General features: G+C 40.4%; 1 protein-coding gene across 1 annotated transcript in view; it reads right to left on the reverse strand.

Moving 5' to 3' along the window:
• Nucleotides 1-25,060, reverse strand: part of LOC122792799 (extracellular matrix organizing protein FRAS1-like) — a 4,352,848-nt gene that overhangs the window by 859,368 nt on the left and 3,468,420 nt on the right. The window contains exon 54 of the mRNA XM_044060368.1: nucleotides 8,603-8,947. Within this exon, the coding sequence (XP_043916303.1) occupies nucleotides 8,603-8,947 (345 nt within the window). The remainder of the gene's footprint in view (nucleotides 1-8,602; nucleotides 8,948-25,060) is intronic.

Raw genomic sequence — 25,060 nt, forward strand, 5'->3', positions numbered from 1 at the left:
ACCGTCTCACCCAACGTCTTTATCTGCTGTGAACTAATCTGAGCCTGCTGCTTTCCACGCCTTAATTTTCCTTAGTGCTCTTCTTACTTCTGCTATGGTACGCTGCACTTCTTCTCTCATTGTAGTCTGTTTCAGGGGCAATACAACTTCTCTGGAGTTTACTTCTTTCAGAAGCTGCTGGAAATACTCTTTCCATCTGCCTTTGATGCCCTTTGGACTAGTGAGCAGGTTGATGCTGACATCGCTTTATAAAGGGTGTCTGACTGTCTTTATCTTTCTGTGTCTGTCTTTGCCTTGCTTCCTGATGTAGTTTCTTTGAGCCACCTGCAAAGCCCCCTTCCAGAAGGTGTTACAGTGCCTCCACTGCTCTTTTCTTTGCTATTGCAACTCCTTTCTTAGCTTCTTTGTTAGGCAAGCAGTAATCCTTCCTAGTCTGGATGGCGTTTTCTATCTCCCACTTTTGCCTTCTTTGTTTGGCAGACTTCCTGGACTGATGCATTCCACTGCCCAATTTCCTTAAGTACCTTATTAATCTAACTGCCTTGGCCACATATCAGTTCATGACTCCTCACACATGCAGTTTTGAGGTGCTGCCATTCTTCTTCACCTACACCTATTTCCTCCTCTGTTTGGTGTGCTGGTGCCCTGAGTTCATCCTTGAACTGTCGTAACTTCTCTACGGTCAAATTCCAGGTCTCAAGCCCAGTCTCTGTTGACCTTAGAGCCCTCTCTCAACTTTGCTTGCAGCTGAGTGTGGCAACTGGTGGCTTATGCTGTGAGCCGACTGTTTTGCTGGGGATGGCTTTGCAATCATTGATTATACCCTTGTACTCTTTCCTTACTAGGGGAAGTCTACTCGAGTTGCACATTGGCCACTCTTGGACGTGAACTTGTGACTGTCTCTCTTTCTGAAACATGTGTTGGCTCCTATTAAGCCATTTGCCAGACAGAGTTCTCGAATGTCCTCTCCCTTATCCCTTTTAGCCCACCCATGTCAAGCTAGGCAATCCTCTTCTGTTTTGTCTGCTCTAATATGTGCATTCAAGTCAACCATTATCAATACCAATTCATGTTGTCCTGCTTTCTATAGTAGGTCCTGCAACTGCTGCATGAATGAACTCTTTTCATCAGTATCACAACCCTGCAGTGGGTCATACGCTGAGGTTATGAATACTGCCCTGTCATTACACTGGAGTCTGATTGCCATAAGTCTGTCACTAATTCTGCTGTTGTCGCCCACTGCCTTCTGATAACTTTCTCTCACCAACATTCCAACACTATTCCTGGCCTGACCTCCTCCTGAGTAGTAGGCTCTGCATCCCAAGCAAACCAGCTTGGCTGCACTGCCCTTCCATCTTGTCTTCTGGATAGATCGGATGTCCAGCCTCTTCCTTACCATCATGTCATGCACTTCCAAGCTGTGTCCTGTGAGCGAATTGACATTGTGTAGCAATTCTCAGTTTATGTTTGGCAGGTTCACTGGTTTATGTCCAGCTTTCACTCAACAGAGCTACCCAAGGTAACCAGCACTGGACAACTAAACGCCAGCCGGCCAGTAGCTATATGAACCCATGGTTACTGACCTTCATGGCAGGCACACAGCCAATAAGGGTCACATACACATTTTGTAGAATGCACTCAAAGCTTAACATAATCAATATTTTTGCTAGTGGATGAAAAGTAAAAGGAGTAAGCAGTAGGATTCCTATTTAACACTTTCTTATCTTTGTTCCCATCCATAAAGACATGAAGCATGGTCATATCTAAAAGGAGGCAATTTCTTCAAAATATATACTGAGCAGAGAAGTAGTAGAAAATGGGAGGTGAATACTAGACAGGTGAGATAGGGTCATATCACTTTGGCCCCAATAGTACTTGTCTGATTACCAGTAGAGACTAGAAATCCTGCTGCATGGTTGTTGCACTGGAATTAATGGTCCTACAGTGGTATTGCAGAAGAAAGGGGTTCCCAGTGGTGCTTCATACATTGTCAGATATGTATTACAGCTGATCAGAATGCCTCAATACATAGCAGTGGCTTCACTTTTTCAAACATGTTCTGATTGGTCAGATATATCTGTGTACTGAATTTCTAGAAGATGAGTTTCTCACTAAGTGTGCATACCAGTTGGATTACATAGTGTTTTAAACTGTACCAGGAAGCCAGAATGATACTGCTGTGCAATCTGCTGCAGGGAGTGGAGTATTATGTTTACTCTACTGTAGTATAATTCACAGTTGTATATAAATGCCACAATATGCTGTGAACAAGAGTCAGTATCAGCAATTTTGCCTGCCTTCCATTTGGTGACATGCCTCTTTTGATGTGACTTGCAAAAGCAGTCTGTATGGTACACATATAAGGAAACGAGTAATTGACAGTCATATGGTACAGTAGAAAAGAGACTGCATAAATATGCATGTAAATTTTTTTGAGCTACTATCTGGTGTCCAGTCCATGTTTATATGCAACAGTGTTGTGACAAGTACCATGTGAATATTCATGAGTATCTTCAGTTTAAAAACAGGTTTCCTCTGTAGTACTTCTCTAGCTTCATCTGAGCCTATTGTTAGGATTCCATGTGAAAATGATAAGCCATTGTCTGTGACTTAGGGTTCCCATGCATATGCATCACACCTCCTTCATCTTCTGTTGCTGAACAGTGACTTGAAGTTACACTGAGAAGTGGTGATGGCTGCATAATGGAGTCATCTGTCAGCATGATACCTGTTAGCTGAGCTTGCCCCTTGCTGTACTGAAAGCCAGAGCCATTGTTATTCATCTGGCTTCACACGTTATGCCCTTGTAGATGCTAAGACAGCTGAAATGTGTCATCTACATGACTGCTCTTACTTCTAACTTTATAGAAGCTCTTATAATCTTTGTCTTTAAGCAGTGCTGATGCCATGGGTAGTTTGTAAATTAGCTGGCTTGCCTGTACTTTGATGCTACAGTACAGTCATTTAACACACACAGTTTCACCATAGCACTCTTTTCCTTTTCTGAAGGCATAGCACATCCCTCTGGTACATATCAGTTGATGTTTATGTATAATCCTATATGGGCACTGTAATCTCAGATGTAGTGGACTTGCAGTGTATTATGGGGAAGACTTTTCTTTAGAAGAAAAACTCTCATCAGGATGTCTGCCTTCAGGAGGGCAGTCAAAGGTACAAACAAAATAAATTCAGTAGTGACTACTTCTGTCTGGTACATACAGGTTTGCAATGAGCCACACTTAAGGAAAATTTACAAAATATATCTCTTTTAATTATTTTCTCATAGTGGTCCTTTAAGGTCACCCATGCTAAAGTGCATGCTACAGCCTATGTTTCCACTTACACTGATTGCTCTGTCCTTTTCATATTTCTAGTCCACATGCAAGGTGTACAAAACAGCTTGTATGCTCTTAGAAAACTAACTTTTAGCCCCATGAAAAAGGGCACAGGCTATCTTTAAGTAAAGCTAAACTGCACACTGTTCTATTAAATGCATTGAAGTATTCAGGTAGGTAGAGAGACTGATGTCTCTTACCCACATTCCATAATTTCAAACTTTATTTTTCACTGAACTGCTTGCAACTGTACCTTTAAATGTTGCATTTCCTTCAGCAAAGACTGCTCAGAACTGTCAAGATTAATTGCTTGCACCTGCAGAGAGCTAATCTCCACAGAAAAGTAGTCAGCAATGACTGTAAATTTCACTCAGAACACAATTTTCAAATGCCTGCAGCTGCAGACTTTTTGAGTCTATTTGCTAAAGGAAAAAAAAAAGATAAGCGAATATATTTGCATGTGTCAGGAATTTAGCATTTTCATGGCTTTCATCATTTTGTCTTATTCTTCAAGCCTATGTGCTTACAAAAAATACTCAGTAATAGCTTAAGCCAATGATATTACTCCAGACATTCACCCTTGTAAAAGAAAGTACCTTAATTCCACATATAAGTGCACTTTTAGACCCCATCCCCAAGATCACAGCATAGTAACATTAAACTTGCTTGCCTTTGCTTACTTGTTACACCATAAAGTCTATATTTCTTAAAACTAAAAGTACTTGTTTTCAATATCTTTAACAAAAACAGTCACTGAAAATACTCTCCTCACATTTAAAATAACCGCGTACAAACTACAAAAAACTACCTTACTATACATAACATTCAGTTTATGTCACAAAATGTTTTATACAAATACTAATAACAAAAAATGTATTACATACAGTTATTTTTTTCTCCATTAGTATACTTCTAAACATTAATAACATAAATGGGGTATATGCTTCACATTCTACCCACAAGTCTAGCAAAGTCAACAAAAATTCTCAGCCACTTTTTCTTGCAAAGCCAAATTTCACAAATATGACTGGTGCTTTAGTGTCTTACATTTACTCACTAATTTCAGTGTTGCTGTCTTCTTCCTGTTCATCTTAATCTCCCAACACCAGACTCATGGTTTAAGTCCAAGATACTCCTGGTTCTCCTAATCAACTTGTATGTTTTTTTTTTTTTTACTCTCAAGCATTTTTCTTTGGAACATTGGGAAAGGTTTCACTGGCAAAGTCTCTCTAGGAGCGTTAGTTTCAGAAGAATGAGATGCAGTCTCGCCTTCTCTAGCTGGCTCCTTTATTGTTAGAAAAACATTTTTATTTCCCCCTTAGCTTGTTCTACATTAAAAAATGTCTTTGATCCTCCAGGAGAAATACTCTGAAAACTGCTGAATACAGCAACTTGAATCTCACACCTGCCTCTCAACATTCCCTGGTTGCTGAGATAAAGTGGCTTCTCTTCTGTCTGGTGCACACAGAATAATAATTTTCCACAAACACTCTGCTGTCTCCAACTTTTAATACTTTTTCCTTCTGATGCAGTTTTGTCAGGATCAACTCCTTATGCTATTATGATTACATCTTTACTAATACAGGTCTTGTCTGCTTTTGTATTTCCAGGTTTGAAGCATAAACATGATGTGCCCTTTCAGTTAACAAATCCTGCTGTAGAATACCAGTCTAGTTGCTTATCTGTATATTCATAAAAAATTAATACACTCTGTTCTTTCCAGTTTCTCTGGTGCAGCACAAAATCTTGGGGTTTTCTCTGTGCATACTGACTTCTAACTGTACCATTTTTTGAAAAAGCTTTTGTTGAGAAGTCTCATACTCAGCCAGACTTTTTTTTCATTTCAACATTTTATTTTTGTAGTTTTATCAGTTCATCTGAGTAACTAGTTAAAGCTTCTTTTATTTGTTCCATCCTTTTGTTATTTGAATTGATACCCACCTTCACTGTTTTGTTTCTTTTATTCAGCTCTGAGTACATTTGACTTAATTTTTCCTCTAAATTACTGAGAGCCATCTCTTGTACCAAAGCTGATGCTTGAACTGCGTTTTGCTGAACAGATGCAGGATTCTCCCAGCCAAAGTTTTTTATCCACCTTTTCTGGCTGATTTTATTTCAGGTTCTCTAAATTTCATATTCGGTGGCAACCAAGTAGAGTACCTACTAACCAGTAAATTAATTTTAATCAAACTCAGTATCACAGATTCTTATTTCTGAGTTTATTTTTTCACACTGGGAGGGCTGAAATTAAGCTGTTTATCAGTGTTCAGCTATCATGGAAGTCGCTGTGAAGAGTACTCTTTGTGGGCATCAAAGAATGAAGTGATACTAATGTCATGAAATCTGACAGTATCCTTACTTTGGAATGGGGACCATTCTTGTCAAGTTATTAGTGTCCCTCCTTTTTACACTTCTCCAAATGTTTAGATTTTCTAAGTTGTGGTTCTCAAAAATCTTAAATTTCATTTTCTTGTGATGACATCCAGCAATATACCCCTGATTTTTAAGTATAATTCTTAATAAATTACTAAGAAGTCATTATAGTTTTTTTGTGCATCTCTATAAAAAAGAAATTAAAATATATTCTAGGCACAAGACATTCAGTGAAGGAAGCTGTCAGTGTTACAAGTTCCATAACTTCAGAAAATAAACTGCAATTATAAACTTAATTCATTCAGTGCCATCATTCATTGTATTACCTCTGAAGCATCTTAGCATGGGAAATTATATATACTTATATAAAGCATTTGTATCTCCCTTTCTCTTAATGTCCAAGAGTTGTTTGTATGCATGGTCACTGAATTTTCAGCTGGTCTTTTCCACATAAAAAGCAGCACATAACTGACATTGGGTTAAATAGACCACCCCTCTTTATAACATGAAAAATAACTGTGCGTCTTGTATGTTAAAACATTAACACTAAAATCTTCTCCGGCCAATATATTTGGACATTGTGAACACCTCCCACATTTAAAAGTCCCAAACTTTTTTGAAATTAAAACCACTTATAATTTGTGAGATTCTAAATAATTTTTAAAAGTTTCATCTCTTCTAAAAAAACTATCTGGTGCTCATCTCCTAATTTATTCTTAAGCTCACTATCAGTTGAAATAACCTTTCAGGTTTTATTAATACTTTTAATAATAGCACTACTATCTAATGTGAACATATAAATAAATGTCATCTTTTTATTAGTAACCACATTATGCATGTCCCCTTTATTAATGTCACTATCCATATTAGAATTACCATTCAAGATAAGAGCATACACACCCCTTTCTTTTTTAACCAGAACTTCATCCCTTATTTCAACCAGAAATTCCCAAGGGTAACCTCTCCTAAGAAACATATTTATCAAAACCTCACATTCCTGTAAAATACCTCCTGTACAGTGATCATATGGGCCAACCTAACCAGTTGCCCTTTAACTACTGTTTTCTTCTGATATCTTGGATGTATACTGAATAATGGAGATGTGTTAGAAAACGTCTTCTTCTTCTTTTTGGCTTTTCCCAGTTAGGGGTGCCACAGCAGATCACCTCTCCACTCATGATTGGCAGTGGAGTTTTTACAGTGTCGAGTTGCCAGCCCACGCCCAACCTTCCACAGAAGCCACACACAAACACACACACTCACACCTAGGACCAATTTAGAGTGTCCAATCCACCTACAGCATGTCTTTGGGATGTGGGAGAAAACCAAAGCACCAGGAGGAAACCCACATGACCACAAGGAGGACATGCAGACTCCACACAGAAGGCACCCCCAGCCGAGGATCGAACCGGAGAACCTCTTGCTGTGAGGTGACAATGCTAACCGCTGCACCACCATGGCTGCCCCTGTGTTAGAAAAAGTAACCTTTCTAAAAATGTTGGAAGAACATCTCTGAAGATTTAAATCTTTGGTAATTTCTACATCTAAAAAGGTTATCTTAATCATACTCAAAATATGTGAAAACTTCAAAATCTCTAAAATAAAATCTTATCCAGGAATCTATTATACAATGACCAACAGTCCTTAAACTCACTATCCAAAATATAATGATCCTCCCCATTCAGCCATAACAACATTTGCTAACATAGGGGCATATGCCACCCCCACTGCAACACCAGTAATTTGCTTAGAGTATTGACAGCAAAGAACAAAAAATTCTGGACATATTGTGGGTGCCGAGAAGATCACACTTGGCTAACATCAAAGACTGAAACAATACTAACATCAAGAACTCTAACTGTACACTGACTTAGGAATGGGGTCCATTCCCACCATGGTATTAGAAACCCCAAAAAACTTGAAGAAATTAAACCAGGATGCCCTGCAATGGGTAACAGACATCCAGACACAGCATTATTGAAATAACCATGAGAGTGGTTTGTGTCCCCACTGTTATATCAGCAGTTATGGTGTTTGATGCAAACCCTAACTCCTCCTCTGAGTTTTGAACAAGCAATCTGTGTCACCACAGGTATCACTATGCTTTCCCCTCTTGCAAGTGGTTACTCTGCATGCAGATGCAACAAGGGGTATTTCACATAAAGCTTGGTAGCCAAATCCCTGCCCCCTGGGCCACCCCTTATGTCATTGTCCCTCCTTCAAGGGGTTCATACTCTGGATGACCCTAGTCCATACCTTTACTCTAAATGGGAATACTCATCCTCTCCAACTCAGCTGCATCAGATGCCCTGGCTGCTAATCAAACTTGGATTACCTGGGTCTTACTCAACACAAATGGCACATTTTAGATATGCTGAATCTTAGCCACTGAAAACCATATCTAATGACCTACTTTAGCAGTCCACTCTTATTCTCAAGTATTTCCACCCTGTGCATCCAAATGGACACAGAGACAGGATGGCTGGATGATACTTCGGCTTGGTCTGCTGTGAGGCTGTAACTTGTGACACACTGTAGTACAAGTATCTGCAGGAAAGCACGAACATCATAAGTATATGCAAACATGAACAGCACATAGCATTGCACAGGGGTTATATTGTATTTCAACACCTGAAAAGAAAGATTGCAGGTTTGGAAACAAACACAAAGACCACTGAACATATTAGGGATTTAGAACGCATACATTTCTGCAGAACATGGATTAGAAGTGACTGTATTTACAGCTAAGACCAATACAAACCTAATATTACATAAAATGGAAGGGAGATCACTCTTCACAGATGCTAAATGCTTCTCTGCTTCATCACATACAGGTGCTCTAGCTGCAACTCTACATGACTTTAAAAATATCATAAGAAAGCCAGTTCCAATACCTGAATCTTCACTAAATGTGAAGGAAGAATTGCTCAGAAACACTATAGATACATCATTGGGGCCATCAATGACAACTCTTGCAGAAGCAATGCTTCCTATACGAGCATTATCAGAGGAATCTGTCAGATAGAGCTCAAAGTCTTCATCTTTTTCATATTCACTGTCATCTATCAGTTGGACATCACATGTTGACATAGTGACACCAGGCCCAAGCACTATGCGACTCTCACTGGTCTTTGCGCGAGACTTAAAGTCAGACCCAGATTCCAATGCAAACAGACTGCTTCCAGTAGCAGAGCGTGAGCTGGTGTAGCAGATAATAGATACTGTGCTGCTGGTATCACCTGCAGGGATAGAAGATAGCGGCTTAAACAGATTTTGTAGCAATAAAGTCACAATTGTACACACATCGCATCACTACTTAATGGTACATTATTACATACACTGACATGATATGCTTTTGTCCTGCAAAGATGGTACTTATGGGAAAAAAAACACTATCACTCCATTCAGAAGTGCACTAGTAAGCAATAACATACAAGATACTGGCAAAAGGAAAAACAGGCAAATCACTCCATCAGAACCTTTACTCCCAGGCCATAAGAAGAATTTTGTCACCAGAGTCTTTGTACCACTGATAACATGTACATATCAAGGAGGAAGTTACAGTTTACAGTAACACATCTGAGCAAAGCAGAACATTTTCAGATGACTGAAACCTGTAACTAGAGTTCAAGAGAAAGTCAATATCCCACTACCTTTTAGTACCAGTTAGTGCACTCATTACTCAAAGCTAACTACCATGCATTCTTAAGGACAGTCAAGCTGAGCATTTCAGAAAGGAGGCAAGACTTGCTGAAAGTCTGATGCAACATTGATACAAGCAGTTCAGTTTATTTTCATAGGAGTCTACCTTCACGTCATCAGTTTAATGACAACTATGTGGCAGCAGTGAATGGTAAAGAAATCCTATCTCACAAGGCCATTTGACATTCAAAATCATTATGCATATATAAACACATCTTCTACTTTTCAATAGCTTCAGACAAGTACAGAACACCACTAACAGATTATATAAACATTACTTCATTCAAAATTACCTGCAAACTGGTGTACCACATTTGCCTCAAAATTTGCTCTAGAAGATAAATTACTTGCAGTATAGCTGCTCAATAGCAGCATGCATATCAGACTTTATTTACTACATTTTTTTCTTATTATGTGGTAACACTGTCTTACTATGTCTCATGCCAATTGATCTGGGCCTTTGATGTAAATGGTCCTTGGTCTTTGGAGGTTTCTTAGGCTTGCTGTTCTTGCAGAACATTTCTCACGACGTCCTAAAGCCCTTCTATGTTACTGCAGAAAGTCTCCTGTGAGGTTCTAATGCTGTGCTGTGTTTACGGACGTCTTAGGGCTTATTTTATTTATGGAAGAGGTTTTTATTTTTAATCAACCCTGAAGCCAACTTGCCTCCCCCCAAGCCAACACAAGCCAACACAGGACCTAGGCAGCTGCCTAGGTCGCCTAATGCTGAATCTAGCTCTGGTACAGGTACAGCAGTCATGATCTTTAACCATATTAAAAGGCTGGTGAAGTTGGAGAAGCATACTGTGCTCCAAAATGTGGTACTAACCTTTGTACAGATGTCAAAGGATGGCAAGTCAACCATGTACTGTTTAAGCTGCAATATGAAAGATGGACAAACATGTAAATAACAAGTTTGTTGGCAAGACATCTCAAAAATAATTACAGCAATGTTTTTCACAATCTAAAATCGTTCCTCCAGAAAATACAGGGCAATCTAATTTTCCAAACAAGAAGAGTTTGAGGGACATCACAGGCAATAGGACTAGTTAGTGTGGTAGTGCAACAAGTATGTGCAATCTGCAGACTGCAAAGGGTTCTAGAAACATAAAAGATTTCCACTGCAGAGATTCCTAATGATCCATTCTATGGCCATTAGAGATTCATGTGTTATTTTCTCCCTGTCACTGTGTCTTAAGTGCATGTTAAATATGAGCTCTGACTCAGTTCCACTGATATCAGTAACAAAGCTTTGCAACAACAAAATGTCTATTGGCGAATCCTTGTAGGCACAAAAATATGTATATAGAAGGATTAACATATATAAATTGTTTTGTACTTTAAGATAAGCTAGTATGGCTTCCTTTCAAGTCCCTCATGTCTTGTCCTTCAGATACATAATCGCTAATATCTTGTTTGAACTAGCTTAGCTGTCATGATTTTGACCACATACATATTCTTACAAAATCTCTTTTCACCCCTTCTACTATTCTTTACAATACAGAGTAATTTTGTTATTTATGTATTTACATTTGTTTACTGGGAAAGTCTGTCTGGGCAATCATCCATTTTTAGTGGAAGCCCGGGAAAAAAACTTCCAAAATATTACATGAAATCAAAACAGCAGAATATAACAAATATAAACATTTGCTATGTACAATATAAAATAACAAGAACTGTAAAGGTTGTCCCTTTTTCAAGAACACAATACAATATAATAAATAGTAGCTGAAAAAAACGAGATTATTTAATGAGAGAACTGAGCTTAATCTGCTTAAATTAAGAGGAGAACAGAAATGTTAGTTGATTAAAACCCAGCCAAGTGTTGCATACCCCTCTCCACATTAGCTCAGATTGAGTTTGCAGCTACACAGAAATGGAATTTAAGAAGCTATGTCCAAGGTCAAACCTGACAAAATTTACCAGGACAAGCATTTGATCCTCCAAAACATCTGCAGGACGGGGGAAGAGGGTGGGTTGCCAAGGATAAATGAAGACTGACAACACACATGGAACGTTATGGTAAGTACATAACTTCTTTATCTGATCTTGTCAATCTTTATTTATCCTTGACTCTTGGAAGGATATTCCTGAGAACCATAGAGCCAAAAGATGCTCTTCCACTAGAGACCAGATCCAATCTGTAATGAGTGATAAAGGTATGGTGAGTAGCACATTTTGCTGCTGCGCATATTTCATCTATGGAAGCCCTGGAATGGAAAAGAGCAGATGTGGCTATTGCCCTAATAGAATGCGCTCTCACTGGCGCTGGAAATTGGAGATTCTTTTTATTGTATATGAAGGCAATAGAGTCTCTTAATCACCTTGACAAGGTGACATTTGAAACAGATTTCCCCAGAGATGGACTGGAAAAAGAGATAAATAACTTATCCAATTTTCTACACTGTGTAGTCTTGCTGAGGTAAAAATGTAACTGTCTATGAACACCTAGCAAATGTAAGCAATATTCACCTTTGTTAGGAAAATCTGGAAAGAAAACAGATAAGTCAATGGTTTGATTAACATTAGTTTCTGAGACCTTCCTAGGAAGAAAGGATGGGTTGATTTTTAGAGGAACCCTATCCTTATGAAAAATCAAGTATGGGGGTTTTGAAGATAGTGTTTCTAATTCGGAAATCATTCTGGCAGAGGTAATGAGAAAAATGGTCTTCCATAAAAAAACTTTAAGTGACATGTAGCCGCCGTTTCAAAAGGGAGAAAGCACCAAAGACTGCAAAACTAAAGTCAGATCCCAAGGAGCTAGAGGGTCTAATAGTAGAAGCAGATGCTCCTTGACTGAAAAGCAGAGCTAAAAGCTCCAATGCCTTTTTAACTGGTGAGGAAAAGGGGATAAGGCCATTACTGTGTACCCAAATAGAAAATCCATTCCACCTGCTGTGGTAAAGTTTCCTGGTGGAAGGTCTTGGACTGGGCAAGAAACACTTTTCTGCCTACTGACTAATGGAATGGAAGGAGCCAAGCTGTAAACTTAAGGTTCTAATGTCTGGGGTGTACCAGTCCCTCCCTGTGGATGAGACAGAAGATCTGGAACTGGGTCCACAATCCATGGAGGTATCCATGATCACTACAGCCTTGGGTTGAGGTGGCAAAAAGAGATGGCCTAAAAGAATTTCCTCGGATTCCATCTACCAGGATGTCTTTCTTGCAATGACTGGTGATTAAAATTGGATACGTCACTGGATGGGTTAAGATGGACTATTGGGATGCTAGAAGCCATTCTAGCTGTTGCATGTGAAATCTTGCTAGTGGAACTAAGGTAATGGTCACTGCCATGGACCTTAAAGCTTGAAGGACTAGAAGTGCAGGAGCCTTGTCTTTGGAGATAATGGCTTGTACTTGGCATTTTATCTTCTGTAGCCTGTGAAGAGGAAGGAAAGCTACACAAGAGATGGTATTCAGATGAACTCCTATGAACTCTAGATCTTGGATGCAGCTTAGGTGAGATTTTGATTAGTTCACTGTAATGCCCAGGTGAGCGAACAGGTACAGAATGAAATCCATTGCTTGAAGCAGTAGATACCTCATGGGAGTGGTGATGAGGCAGTTATCTAGATAAGGAAACACCTGGAATCCATGCAGTCTAAAGTGAGCTGTCACTGCTGCCAAACACTTGGTGAACACCCTGGGGACTGTGGTGAGGCCAAAGAGCAGCACTCTGAACTGAAAACGACTGGCATCTAGCCAAAAGCGGTGGAACCTTCTGGAGCATTTGTCTATTTTTATGTGGTAATACACTTCCTGAAGAGCTATAGAGAACATCCAATCATCTTCCTCCTGAGGAGCGCTGGTGGGATTGTCCAGAAAAAATCTCTGGAACCCTGATTTTGTGGGCCACCTCTGCCATGGGGTTGGTGTCTTCCATTAGTCCCCCCCCCTCTGCCCCAATGGGAGCCACCATCACGTGTGTCCTGAAAAGGGCCTTGAGATTTTTTGAACCACATCTTTTCATTCCTCTGATACCTAGAGTAGGATCGCTGGGCAGCAGAAAAATGTATGTCCACTGTAGATAGGGCCTTTCCAGCTTTCTTGCACCTGGCTAGAGTTTATTTGACTTGGGGGCCAAATAAGTAAGATCTGTCAAAAGAACCATTGACGAAGGAAGGCTTAAATTGCTCCACAAACTCACACAAGCACATCCAGGTGTGACTCCTTAAGGCAATGCCTGAACCCGCTGCTCTGGTCATCCCTTCGACTGCATGTGCAACAAGCCTCATGGATGAGTTGGAAATAGACTCCAGGGTGGCTAGCTTGAAGGCCACTTTACCCTGGACCTCCACAGATACCTCCTGCTAGGGTATCTGATAACTCCTTGATCAGACACCTCTGGAGCCTAGTAAAATGTGCCATGAAATTCAAAGACCTTAAAGCCAAGGTCGAAGTGTGCACCCGCTTTCCAAATCTGTCCATCACCCTGGACTCTCAATTAAGGGGATGAACAATGGGACTCTCTTCAGCTAGTTCCTTTTTGGTGGCTGTCACCACCACTTTAGTGTCTACCACTAACCCCTAAGCCCAATGCTGATGGTCCTCTGGAGCTGACAGTACTTTATCTGGTCTTCAGGGAATTGGCTCTATGGAGTCAGGACCCTTCCAAGCCCGCTGTGCAATCAATTTAATAAAATTGTCAGCAGGAGTGGTCACCCAAGAAGCAGATGGGTGAGCACCAAAAGCCTGCAAGTATACAGACTCCTCAGAGGTAGGGTCTTTGGGATCCAGTTACCCCTCTGTTTCAGAATCTCTAGAATGTCTCTGAAGGAGACGGCTTCCGGGGGTGACCGTGGGGAACCCTCCCTATCATCGAACTCCGTGTGCTCTGTGACAGATTCCTCAGGGGAATTTAAGTGCTTCCTCTTACATGTCTTTTTCCTGGGTGACTACTCAGTGGGAATCTCTGAGGAGGACTATTGGAGGTTTATGGCAGCTTTGAGCAAAAGGGAGTACTGGGATAAAACTCCAACACAGAAGGGGCCAGCTGAGAGCCTGCAGAGGCCAATGCCCTCTCCATTACTGGGAGGCAGCCCCCAGACAGAGTGATGGGAACCCAGAACTGAGGAGGACAACCGCAGAACCAAAGTCACACCTTGCTCCTAGAGACCCACTCCCGAAGCAAGAGCCGACGTACAGCCCATGTCAGCCAAGGTTCTAAGAATCAAGGACAACTCTGAATAAAAAAAAAACTGGAGTTGATCCAGAACCCTTGGACCCAACAGCAGAGCTACCCCCTGGGAGTCCACTGGTTCTGAAAGAACTGAGGAAGTCAAGGCAGATCCTGGAACCAAAGAGGAAAATGCTGGCGGCACCAGAGCAACTGCAACTAGAGAGAGTGGGGTTGGAAGATCTAAGTCCTCAGAGGAGGAAGATCTGGTGGAGTCCTGGGAGAAAACGCCCTACCTCCAGAAGGGAGAGGGGTCTGGAAAGAAACAGAAAGACCCCCAGCTACTAGGAGTTCATACACCAACCTAACAATGTTGACTTCTGTTAAGACTCCTGGAGGAACAGACAGATTAGCTTGAGGGGGGGGTTCAGGTCTGTCAAGAAAGACACTCAGGACATGTCCCACAAAGGGGTCAACAGAGGCTGAGTACCTTGTCCTGAGTGAGGTAACTATGTCTGTTTTTGGCACTGATGGAGGTTCCAACATTTGTGAAAGCATAGTGAGTGAAGTTGGTACAGACAGGGAAGCTGAAGATATCAGTACCAATGTGATCAGCACTGAGGTCTGTGGTGCCACAGAAGGCGGTGCCAAGGTAATCTGTTTTGACAGTTTCCAATCTTTAGCCTTCAGTTCTGCTAAAATGGTGGAAGCAGAAGGCCAAAGAAGACATCGGCACCGAGTGGCTTTTCTTAAGTCCAAGATTTAGTTTAGAGGGGGACATGTCAGTTTTGGATACAGCCTCATCAAAAGAAGACTTAGACCTTTCAAAATGTATTTTTCCTTTCAACTACGGCCCGGTTACTGAATGCCTGGCAAATAGTACAGTCGTTGAAGATGAGCAGGGCCTAAACAATGCACACAGGGAGAATGCCTGTCAGAAATGGGCATCTTCTGTCCACAATCCTGGCACTGTTTAAAGCCAGAAGTACCTTTTGATTTACCCGCCATGTTGACAGTCAGAAAAAAAACAAAAGGTCAACAGGCAGCAATCACACACACGAAAACTAGCAACAATGGCAGGTCAAAGTTACCTAAAGAGGCAGAGAAAGAGGGAGGTACTACCAGTGACTTACTAGAACCCTTTCCTGACCACTTACCAAAAATAACCAGGCTGCTACCTGCCAAAAATCCCTTGTAAAATAACCTTAAACATGGGCAGTCAAGGATATTGATAAAAAGTATGAATCTTCAAACATTATCAACATAATGAAGATACAGTCTCAGATGTTTTAATCGATTTGTAGTGGATGTATAATTACCTACAGAGATATTTTCATCTGAAAATGTGACATCTATAGGCGTGCCTAGAATACAGAGGTAGAATATATAACCACCTCCTCCCCTGTCTCCTCCCTATTCACTAACAAAAAATACACAGGCACTATGACACACAGATATGATGCAATACCTTTCACTGAATCAACATAGATTTTGTATTTACATGAACTTTAGGACTGGCAGGAGCCCTTTATTGGGAATTATTATGATACTGTTATTAGATACAGATCTTAAATATCCACTTGTAAGACTGAAATCCAAATTGTAGCTTGCTACAGATCCCCCGCCATGCCCCAAGAGTCTCACTACACCTTTCTAAACATACTGGAAAATATTAAGATACAACCAAACACCCTCACACTGGGTGATTTCAACTACCCTCCCATTAACTGGGAAAGCTACTCATGTACCAACAGCTTTGCCCAACGGTTCTTGGAATTTATAAATTCCAATGCCCTGGATCAACTAATCCATAGTCCCACCAGGGGCTCCAATATCCTGGACCTGGTCATTACCAACATGGGAAATTGATGCTCCACACCACTGGACACCTCCTCATTGGTTAGGTCTGACCATAAGCCAATCACCTTTGACATCCACACCCCCCCACCTCCCCCCAGTAAGGAAACATCTGTGAAAAAACTTCTCCAAGGTCAGCTTCATGCTACTCAAGTCAGAAGTGACAAATTTCATGACACCCATGCAGAAGGGAATTGAAAGTTTGACTGCCGAATCCTACACTAAAGCACTGTACGAGCACATCCACCCGTGCATGAATCATGCCATCCCAAATAGAACCAAGATGCTCTACTCCAAAACAGGAAGCCAATCTGGTGGTCACCTGTCATAAACAAACTATACAACAATAGGAAGAAACTGTTGCAGAAAAGAGGAAAATCCTAGGATGCAAAAAACTCCCTTACCAGCCTCAGTAAGAAGCTGAGATCCCTCATAAAATCCTCCAAAATTAGTTATGAAAATAAAATTGCCAAAGATTCCAAAGACAACCACAAGGCATTCTATAGCTATGTCAAGAATCTAAATGGCAATACTCAGATCTGCTCTGAGTTACAACAGAATGACATTAAATATAGTGATCCCAAGGACATTGCCAATATCCTGGCAGATCTATTCAGTGCCAACTTCACCCACCTCTCAACCCCTAAATTGCCCATCTCAATACCGAAAGATTGCTAAATTCCAGTAATCACGGCCACACAGGTAAAAAACACACTCTCCAAAGCTAAGAATACAGCATCCATGGGACCAGACGACATCCCGGGCTGCGTACTACATAAACTACAAAATGAACTGGCACCTCCCCTAAGTGTCATGTTTAATCATAGCCTCACCTCATGCTTTGTGCCCACTGAGTGGCGCACAGCTACAGTTATCCCACTCCACAAGGGGGGATCCACTTTGGATCCTGGGAACTACCGTTCCATCAGTCTGATGAGCCTGATCTGCAAGACCATGTAAAGTATTATCATGGAACTTATAAACAAAGACATTGGCAACCTTCAAACTAGACCACACCCAGTTTGGGTTCGTGAAGTGCCGATTGTGTCTCCTGAACCTGAATGACTTCTTCAAATCAGTCTCCAGAGCCGTGGACAAGTGTAAGGTGGTCCACACAGCCTATCTGGACCTCGCCAAGGCCTACAACACTATTCCCCACTCTGGAATCATAGATAAACTTAGTAAGCTGGGCATAAATCCCTACATCACTCGATGGGTTGCCAACTGGCTTACTGACAGAACCCACACTGTAAAAGTAGCCGACTCCAAATCCAGCTCCAGACAAGTCGAGTACCTCAGGGTTCAGTCCTGGGACCGCTCTTGTTTGGCATCTACTTCTCTGAAGTACAGGCCAACACTAATGGACTCTGGCTAACAAAGTTTGCAGATAACTGCAAACTAGGAGCCATTACTGAATCCCCAAATGATGTGGATATTCTACAAAAGGGCCTTACAGAAACAGATGCTTGGTGCCAGAGCCATGGGCTCAAGCTCAATGCCAAGAAGTTTATACTTATCCCCTTTGGGAAAAAAACACATATCCATGAATTACTACATTGGTGGCAGTACACTAAACACCAAAAGTGTGATAAGAGACTTAGGAATACAGGTGAACAGTGGTCTCACATTCGATAACCACATCGCCACAACAGTCAGGAAATACTTCTATGTGGCACACCTCATCACTAAGGTCTTTTCATCCAGAAAAAAGGAGGTCATTGTCCCACTGTACTCATCCCTCATTTGACCCATCATAGAGTACAATGCACTGTTTGGTATGTACCTCACACGACATCTGTAACAACTGGAAAGGTCACAGAAACACCTCACTAAAAGAATCACAGACCTAAAGCAGATGCCCTATGCTGACTGACTAAAAAACCTCCAGCTATACTTTGTCGCATATCGTCTACTCACTGGCGATCTCTGCTTAACATACAAGGCCATGTCAAACCCAGAGCTGTTGGACATGCTACATTTAAAGAAATGCCAATCCATCAGAGCCACATGATTCAGGGACCTAAACCTTGTCATCACAATGAACAAAACATGCTGGAGGGATAGGTTCCTGACCCAGAGACTTCCCATACTCTGGAATAGACTGCCCATACATGTCAAGCATAGCACCTCCTTGGCCCTCTTCAAAAGGAACCTTAATGACTGGATGGGAGATAGGAAATTTACCCTGGGGATCACTTCAGTCCAGGGGATCAGGGGTCCAGGGAAGTAAATATTGTGGGAAGAAATAGCAAGGGAATTGTTATGGCCAGGCTTGTATAGGCCCTAGGGCCGACAGCCTAGTTCCAAACTATGAACCTATGAACTTGTAGCTAGAAAGAAGAAAAATACATTTTTCAGCTATATTCAAGAAGGCACTCATTTTCTTGTTCTTTTTTCTTTGGATTTAACAAATCTCCATTCTCATCTCTTGTAGTGCGATTGATTTTCTAATTAAATATGGAAGTAGCATCACTGAACTGTTACTGTTTTACTAAATAAACACTGACACTAATGTAACATGCAAAACTTTGATTTTTATATCAGGCCGTGACCTTGTCTTCCACAGTTTTAGGGTTTGCTAACACACACACACACACACACACACACACACACACACACACACACACACACACACACACACACACTCTGTCTACTTCTGAGGTGTAAAGTCAGACTAAATATCAGAGTTGCACATTTATTTCCACATTGGCATGTTTCAATAGTTTTTAGCCAATTGGAAATAACTGATGTACTTCCCTTTCTAGGCACAAGTGGACATTTAAGAACTATATCAAATATCAGTAACTTAACTCCAGAGAAAAGGCTCTCGTCAGCCTGAAAGCTTGAGTAATTGTAAAAACCGATGTTGCCCCATTAAAAGATATTGCTTAAGGCAACGTTTTATTGCATTTTAGCTTCCTATTCCAAGATATTGCTCATCTCTTTCTTTCTCCAATATCCTGGTATCATCATAGGCTTGTATTATCAACTTCAACTACAAACATATAGACAAGGCTTTCTAGTCACTTTGTGACTGTGTTACATCCTACCAAAACTGGAGCAACCTATTCTATGAACTTTTCTCAACTGAAAATATTTCATCTGTTGCCTGTGGTAAGTTGGTAACTAGATGGCAAGTATATTGAACAGAACCAGTAAGGATCTGGTCTAACTTCCATGAGGTCTATATTCAGAGTGAACTCTTAAATGGGTACTACGTGACATGCAGTTTTCTGTAACTATTTTATTTTAGCATAAAAAATATGCATATCTTATATCTCCCACTCCTCCTTATATATGTTGATAAACAAAGGCAGCAAACAATTCAAGGTTTTTATTTAGTATGCAAAGAACTCAAACAACAGAACTTTTGTTCATTGAAAACTGTAGTAACAGGTGGAAGGAATGCATCATATTAGTCAATGGGGGTGAGGTTAGGCTAGAAAATGGGAAAAAAATTATCAAGAGCACCTGGACGATGGCCATCTCATGACTGACTCTCTTTAGTTCATACGTGGTTACTAAGCTAATGACCCGGGGACCTTTTAAAGTCTAGCAATGCAAGATACTAGGGAAGAGATAAGATAAAACAATAAAAACAAATTCAAAAATACTGAAAGACATTTGACCAAGTACAACCTTCAGTCCTATCTATTTTTAACTCCTGAACAGTCCACATACCAGTCAGGCTTATTCACTGGTCTTCCATATTTGGTATATTTATCAAGACTATTTACAAGTGACATCAGTTCTTCCTTTTGGGATAGTTCCTGCTGCACTACAACCTTTCTTGGCAGGGCACCAAGAACATCCATTCTTCCAGGCTTGACTGTTAACAGGCGTCAGTCTGTTTTCTTGTAGTACTCTAGTTGTGACATGTTTGGATTCTCACCTTCCTAGAACAATAACTTCAATGTATATCTTTTATAAAAATGTCTGTAATTCCCACTATACAGCTTTCCATTCTCCATATGAACAAAACCATTATCCCATTGCTTATGTATTTGTACTCTTTCTCTCATCTGTATTCTGGTAGTCTTTCTGCTGTCCCTGTTAATACTTATACGAAGCATTTGCTTAACTTTATGTTGACTTTTACGCACCAGCAATTTAGGTGAAGTAGGTAAGATGTGGTGGTGCTGCGGTAGCATTGTCACCTCACAGTAAGACGCTGTCTGGTTCGATTCTCAGCTAGAACGTCTTCTGCGGGGAGATATGTGTGGATGGGTGTACCTTCGTTGAAGGTTGTGCGTCAGGCCTGGCAAGCTGGCATGTAAAAATCAACTGCAAATCATTAGCGGACCGGAGTTCCGCTGTGGCGACCCCTAACTGGGAAAAGCTGAAAGACACAAACAAACAAAAGGTAAGATGCTCTTAAAACTTCCAACCCCTTAACAACTGAGCTAGTAAGAAAAGAGAAACTTGAGTTCCTGCAGTATAATATTCGGTACTTACGTACTATCGCAACCACATTTGGAAGTTGCCCTAACTGGTAAAGTCAGACTGAAACTACTTCATGTTATGATGACATGAGATATGTAAACTCCAAATTACTGTTTTATCCCATTGCTTCTGATACAGGACCAGGAGTAACCCAGAAGTTTGTCTTCCTGGGTACCATTGTTTAGCGCCGTGACTGAATGGAACAGTTTGGTAAGGGCTACAGTCAGTAGCAAATATGTGGTTGCGATAATACATAAGTCTACTATGAATAAAACAGAAGTATTCAACTTTTAGCATACCTGAACAATACATGAAATGCAAACAACAATTAAATGTAAAAAGTAAATCATAGATATTTCTACAACAGATAAACGTAGCACTTCCTAATCAGTAAAGAGTATATTGAATTCATGATTTGCAAAGTGGTAGTTTGGCAATATGCAGTTCTGAAAAGAGGCGGATAATCTCCATTTAACTTTGGATAGTGTTCCTAAACAGGTCGGCCGACGAACCATTAATATAAAGGTAGAAGCACAGTGATAACAATGCAAACCATCAATAATATACTGAAATACACTGCAAACAAAACAGTTTCAACACTTCAGTTTCTGTAAAACACATGGCAGAACAGTTCATTTCCTTTCGCATTAAGTTACGGCGGTAAACGACGCTACCAGGGAAGAGGAATTTGCCTGTTATTGCAGTTCCTCTTTCAGAAACAAGATGATGCAAAGCTATTTGGGACTTCTCACACCCCTTTTTACATCAGAATAAAGTCGGTTGTCGATAACATCAGTAACTACGCGGGGTTCCAACTGTGGTTGCGATAATACGTTAAGTACCTAATATTCTATAGATGTCAAAACCATAAGATGACAAATTCACATTTTTAGCTACTGCTATTTCTACTGTTAAGACATTTATTACAACACACCCATCTAAATATGGACAGTGTGAACTGGACATTATACGTCTGAATTAACACACACACACACACACACACACACAAACACACACACAATACCTCTCAACTTCTTAGCACAAGAATTCTGGACAAAGCCTAAAATAATGGGGTGGGGCAACTGCACAAATATAGGGACATATTTTGAGTTTTGTTCTTATAAAATTAGAAAGTTGCTAGAAAAACAGGATTTGGGTTGGCAGGACTTTTCTTGCATTTTCTTGAAGGATATAAAGTGTGATACTCAAATGTATGTCATTAATTAGTGACGTCAATCTTCAGTGATTTGCCAGAGACCCACAGATTTTATGAGGAACAGACCAAGAATAAGAGGCAAAAATCTACACATTCTGCGAACATCTGGACAGTTTAGAAGTATGACTCTCACTTCTAACCTTTTACCATATGTAACTAGCTTCTTGAGCATACAATGCTCTTTTATATTGAATGTTCCATTTCCATGGCATATCTTGCTCTAATAATCTTCATATGGCCACTGCCATAACAGACATATTAGGACGAACTTTACAAAATGCTGCATCATTCTCAGATGTCACTGTGACAATACAGCAGTGTTGCATTTTTGGCAAAAAATTACTTGTAACAGAAGGTTCAATGGAAAACGCTGCTGAACTGAATAAATGTCCGCATCAAGAATTTCCAGTTCTAGAACTAACAAAATGTCTGAACAAAAAAATAAAAAACAGATTTCAGCTAAGTGGGTCAGGCAAGAAAAAAGGCTTGAGTAGAGTAGATGACTAGTGTTTGGTTAGCAGCACTGCTGCTGGTGCAAATTGGCAGAGAGACAATAGAAAAGAGCAGCCATCACTGGTTTGCCCATCTTTAGGAGAGCAAGGCAGCTCTGACTCACTGCTTGGTTGATACCTAGATGGAGCACTGGGTATGGCACCCATGAAGATCAGACCTGATGAGCGCACATATTGCATTGCACTAATCCAAGGAAGACTTACTTGTGGTGTCAAGCAAGCTTAATGCAGTAGGCAGCTATAATGTTACTCAAAAGAGCTGGTGCATGGGTTAGGAGTTCTAGGAGTTGAGAGGGGTGGGGTCTTGCTGGATCTAACATACTGGCCTAATCCCTAACACCTGACTCTCACCTTTCCGGGGGAATGAATGGACTGATGACCTCTTCCAGCCAGGGAATAAACGGGTCATAGATCTCCAGCAATGGCTGGATGGCACCTGGCTCCTGCTTTGAGACAGAAATGACTAGGTTGAAGGGGTGAATGAAGGCAAGTCATTGAACAAAATCCACAGGATGGGGGTGTGATGAAAAGAAATCAAAACCAGTAATGACAATACAGATTTGATAATATGGAAAACAGATCAAGAAGGAATAACATAAGAATACATGGAACAAAATGTGACAGACTTTCATTCCAAATGTCATGCTTCAGTTTTACCTCCTTCACAAGCAATAGCTTAAGCATCAAAAGGATACTGATTTCTTTAGCCCCCAACCCCAGTCAGTATTGCAGAAGTCCTACCACAATAAACTGGATTTAACAGCAGCTTGGTATAATTCACCTTACTGTATGGGAGCTTAAGATAATGGGTGGGACAATAAGGTACACACAGTAACAATTTTATCTTTCCCTTTAATGCAATATACAGCTCTGCCATATTTTCATCAACCAGAGAAGAAGCGGTGGACCACAAAATGATAATAATAAAAAAAAACCTGAAGTAATTTATTTGGAAGGGAAAGGGGGCAAGTGTTAAGCGGGATAAGTTATTTTCCCCCAGAACAAAGCAGTTTAGGATTACTAGATTTGAACTGATACTTTACAGCTACACAGTGAAGGTTCATACACACAACACAAGAAGAAGACTGCAAATAAAAGTAGAAAGAAATGATGCTGAAACGAGGAGTAAATGAAACAAGGAGAATACAGTATTTTGGATGCAGGTTCCTGAGGAGTACAATAACAGCCATATATATTACATTTAAAAGCAGCAGAAAGTATTGAGAACTAAACCAACAAGGGAATGGAGAAAGGAAATTTTATCAACAGCGATGATTGTATAATATAGGAGTTTAGTAATAAAGCAAGAGGGAGCTGGAATTTACTAGAGAAAATTAGCAAAGGAATCAAGATACTGGGAGCAAATAAGGAAGGAAGAGTCAGAGTGGGAAGAGGTCAAACAGAAATGTGGACTGTAGATTGGAGAATGCCCATACATTGTTATCAATCCCTAGTTGGAAAGGAAAGGAGAAAGGGATAGGGGATTGATAAATGAAAGATCACCTCTCTGACTTTATAGATGCGTCTAGGACAGATGTTGGCATTACAAAAGGGATAATTAGTAAGACAGATAAAATAATGCATGACAACAATAAAGATCTATCAAAAGAGATTACAGAACACTGTGAAATGAGAAATGGAAGGCAAAATACAAAGGAGCAACACTTTTTCTAGAAAGAAATGTGAAGGAAGGGCACAGGACAGCTTGTAAATCTTAGGGAAGGAGTACTTCCTTTTTCTACGTAAGTGGACAATATTTAAGTCTGCTAAGTATGCACCAAAATCTAAGTTTAGGGTTTTTGCAAACAAGTGTTTGGTATTTTTATACCTCATGTACACTATAGATGATTTTTTCTCAGGTAGACAGCAAATGCTGGATGTGTGAAAGGAAAGAGAGAGGGTACATAGGAACATTTTTTCGGAATGTAACAAGTCAGTAGGTTTTAAAAGCTCCATACAGGATACTTTGAAATGTTGGGGAGCAAATCCCTTGCAGTCAAAGTTGGCCTTAGGAGAAACTGAATCCTTGAGAAAGAATTCCAAGTCCTCACCGAGTCTGCTCTTATCCTGGCTTCCCATATGAACTTTTTTCAGCTTTTTCCAACATCACTTCAACACAACTTATGTGGCCACAAATGCAATGTAACAACTGTGGAGACAATAACCAAATTAAGGGTGGGGTCTAGGGGCCTAGCAGCCCCCAAAAATCATGCAGACCTAGATGGCATGAGATGAACTTTAGATCAAAAGATTGGGAGGGTGCTAATGATGGCCTGGACAAAAATTATGACTAAGGAAAGAAAAACAGTCTTACTATTTTCTTTCAAGGAAGAAATAAGTTGCGTCCAAGGGTGAAAATTCAAAGCTCAGAAAATAGTAGTTTCCAAACAACAGAGAAAATACATGATCATGAGAAGACACAAATCATACCTGGGAACAGTGCCTGCTGACCTTCCTACTCATCAAAAAAATAAATAGTCCACTTCTGTACATCCCTCTGGTGTTA

Source organism: Protopterus annectens, chromosome 2.part0, assembly GCF_019279795.1.
Source record: "Protopterus annectens isolate FY-2018-M chromosome 2.part0, PAN1.0, whole genome shotgun sequence".
NCBI lineage: Eukaryota > Metazoa > Chordata > Ceratodontiformes > Protopteridae > Protopterus > Protopterus annectens.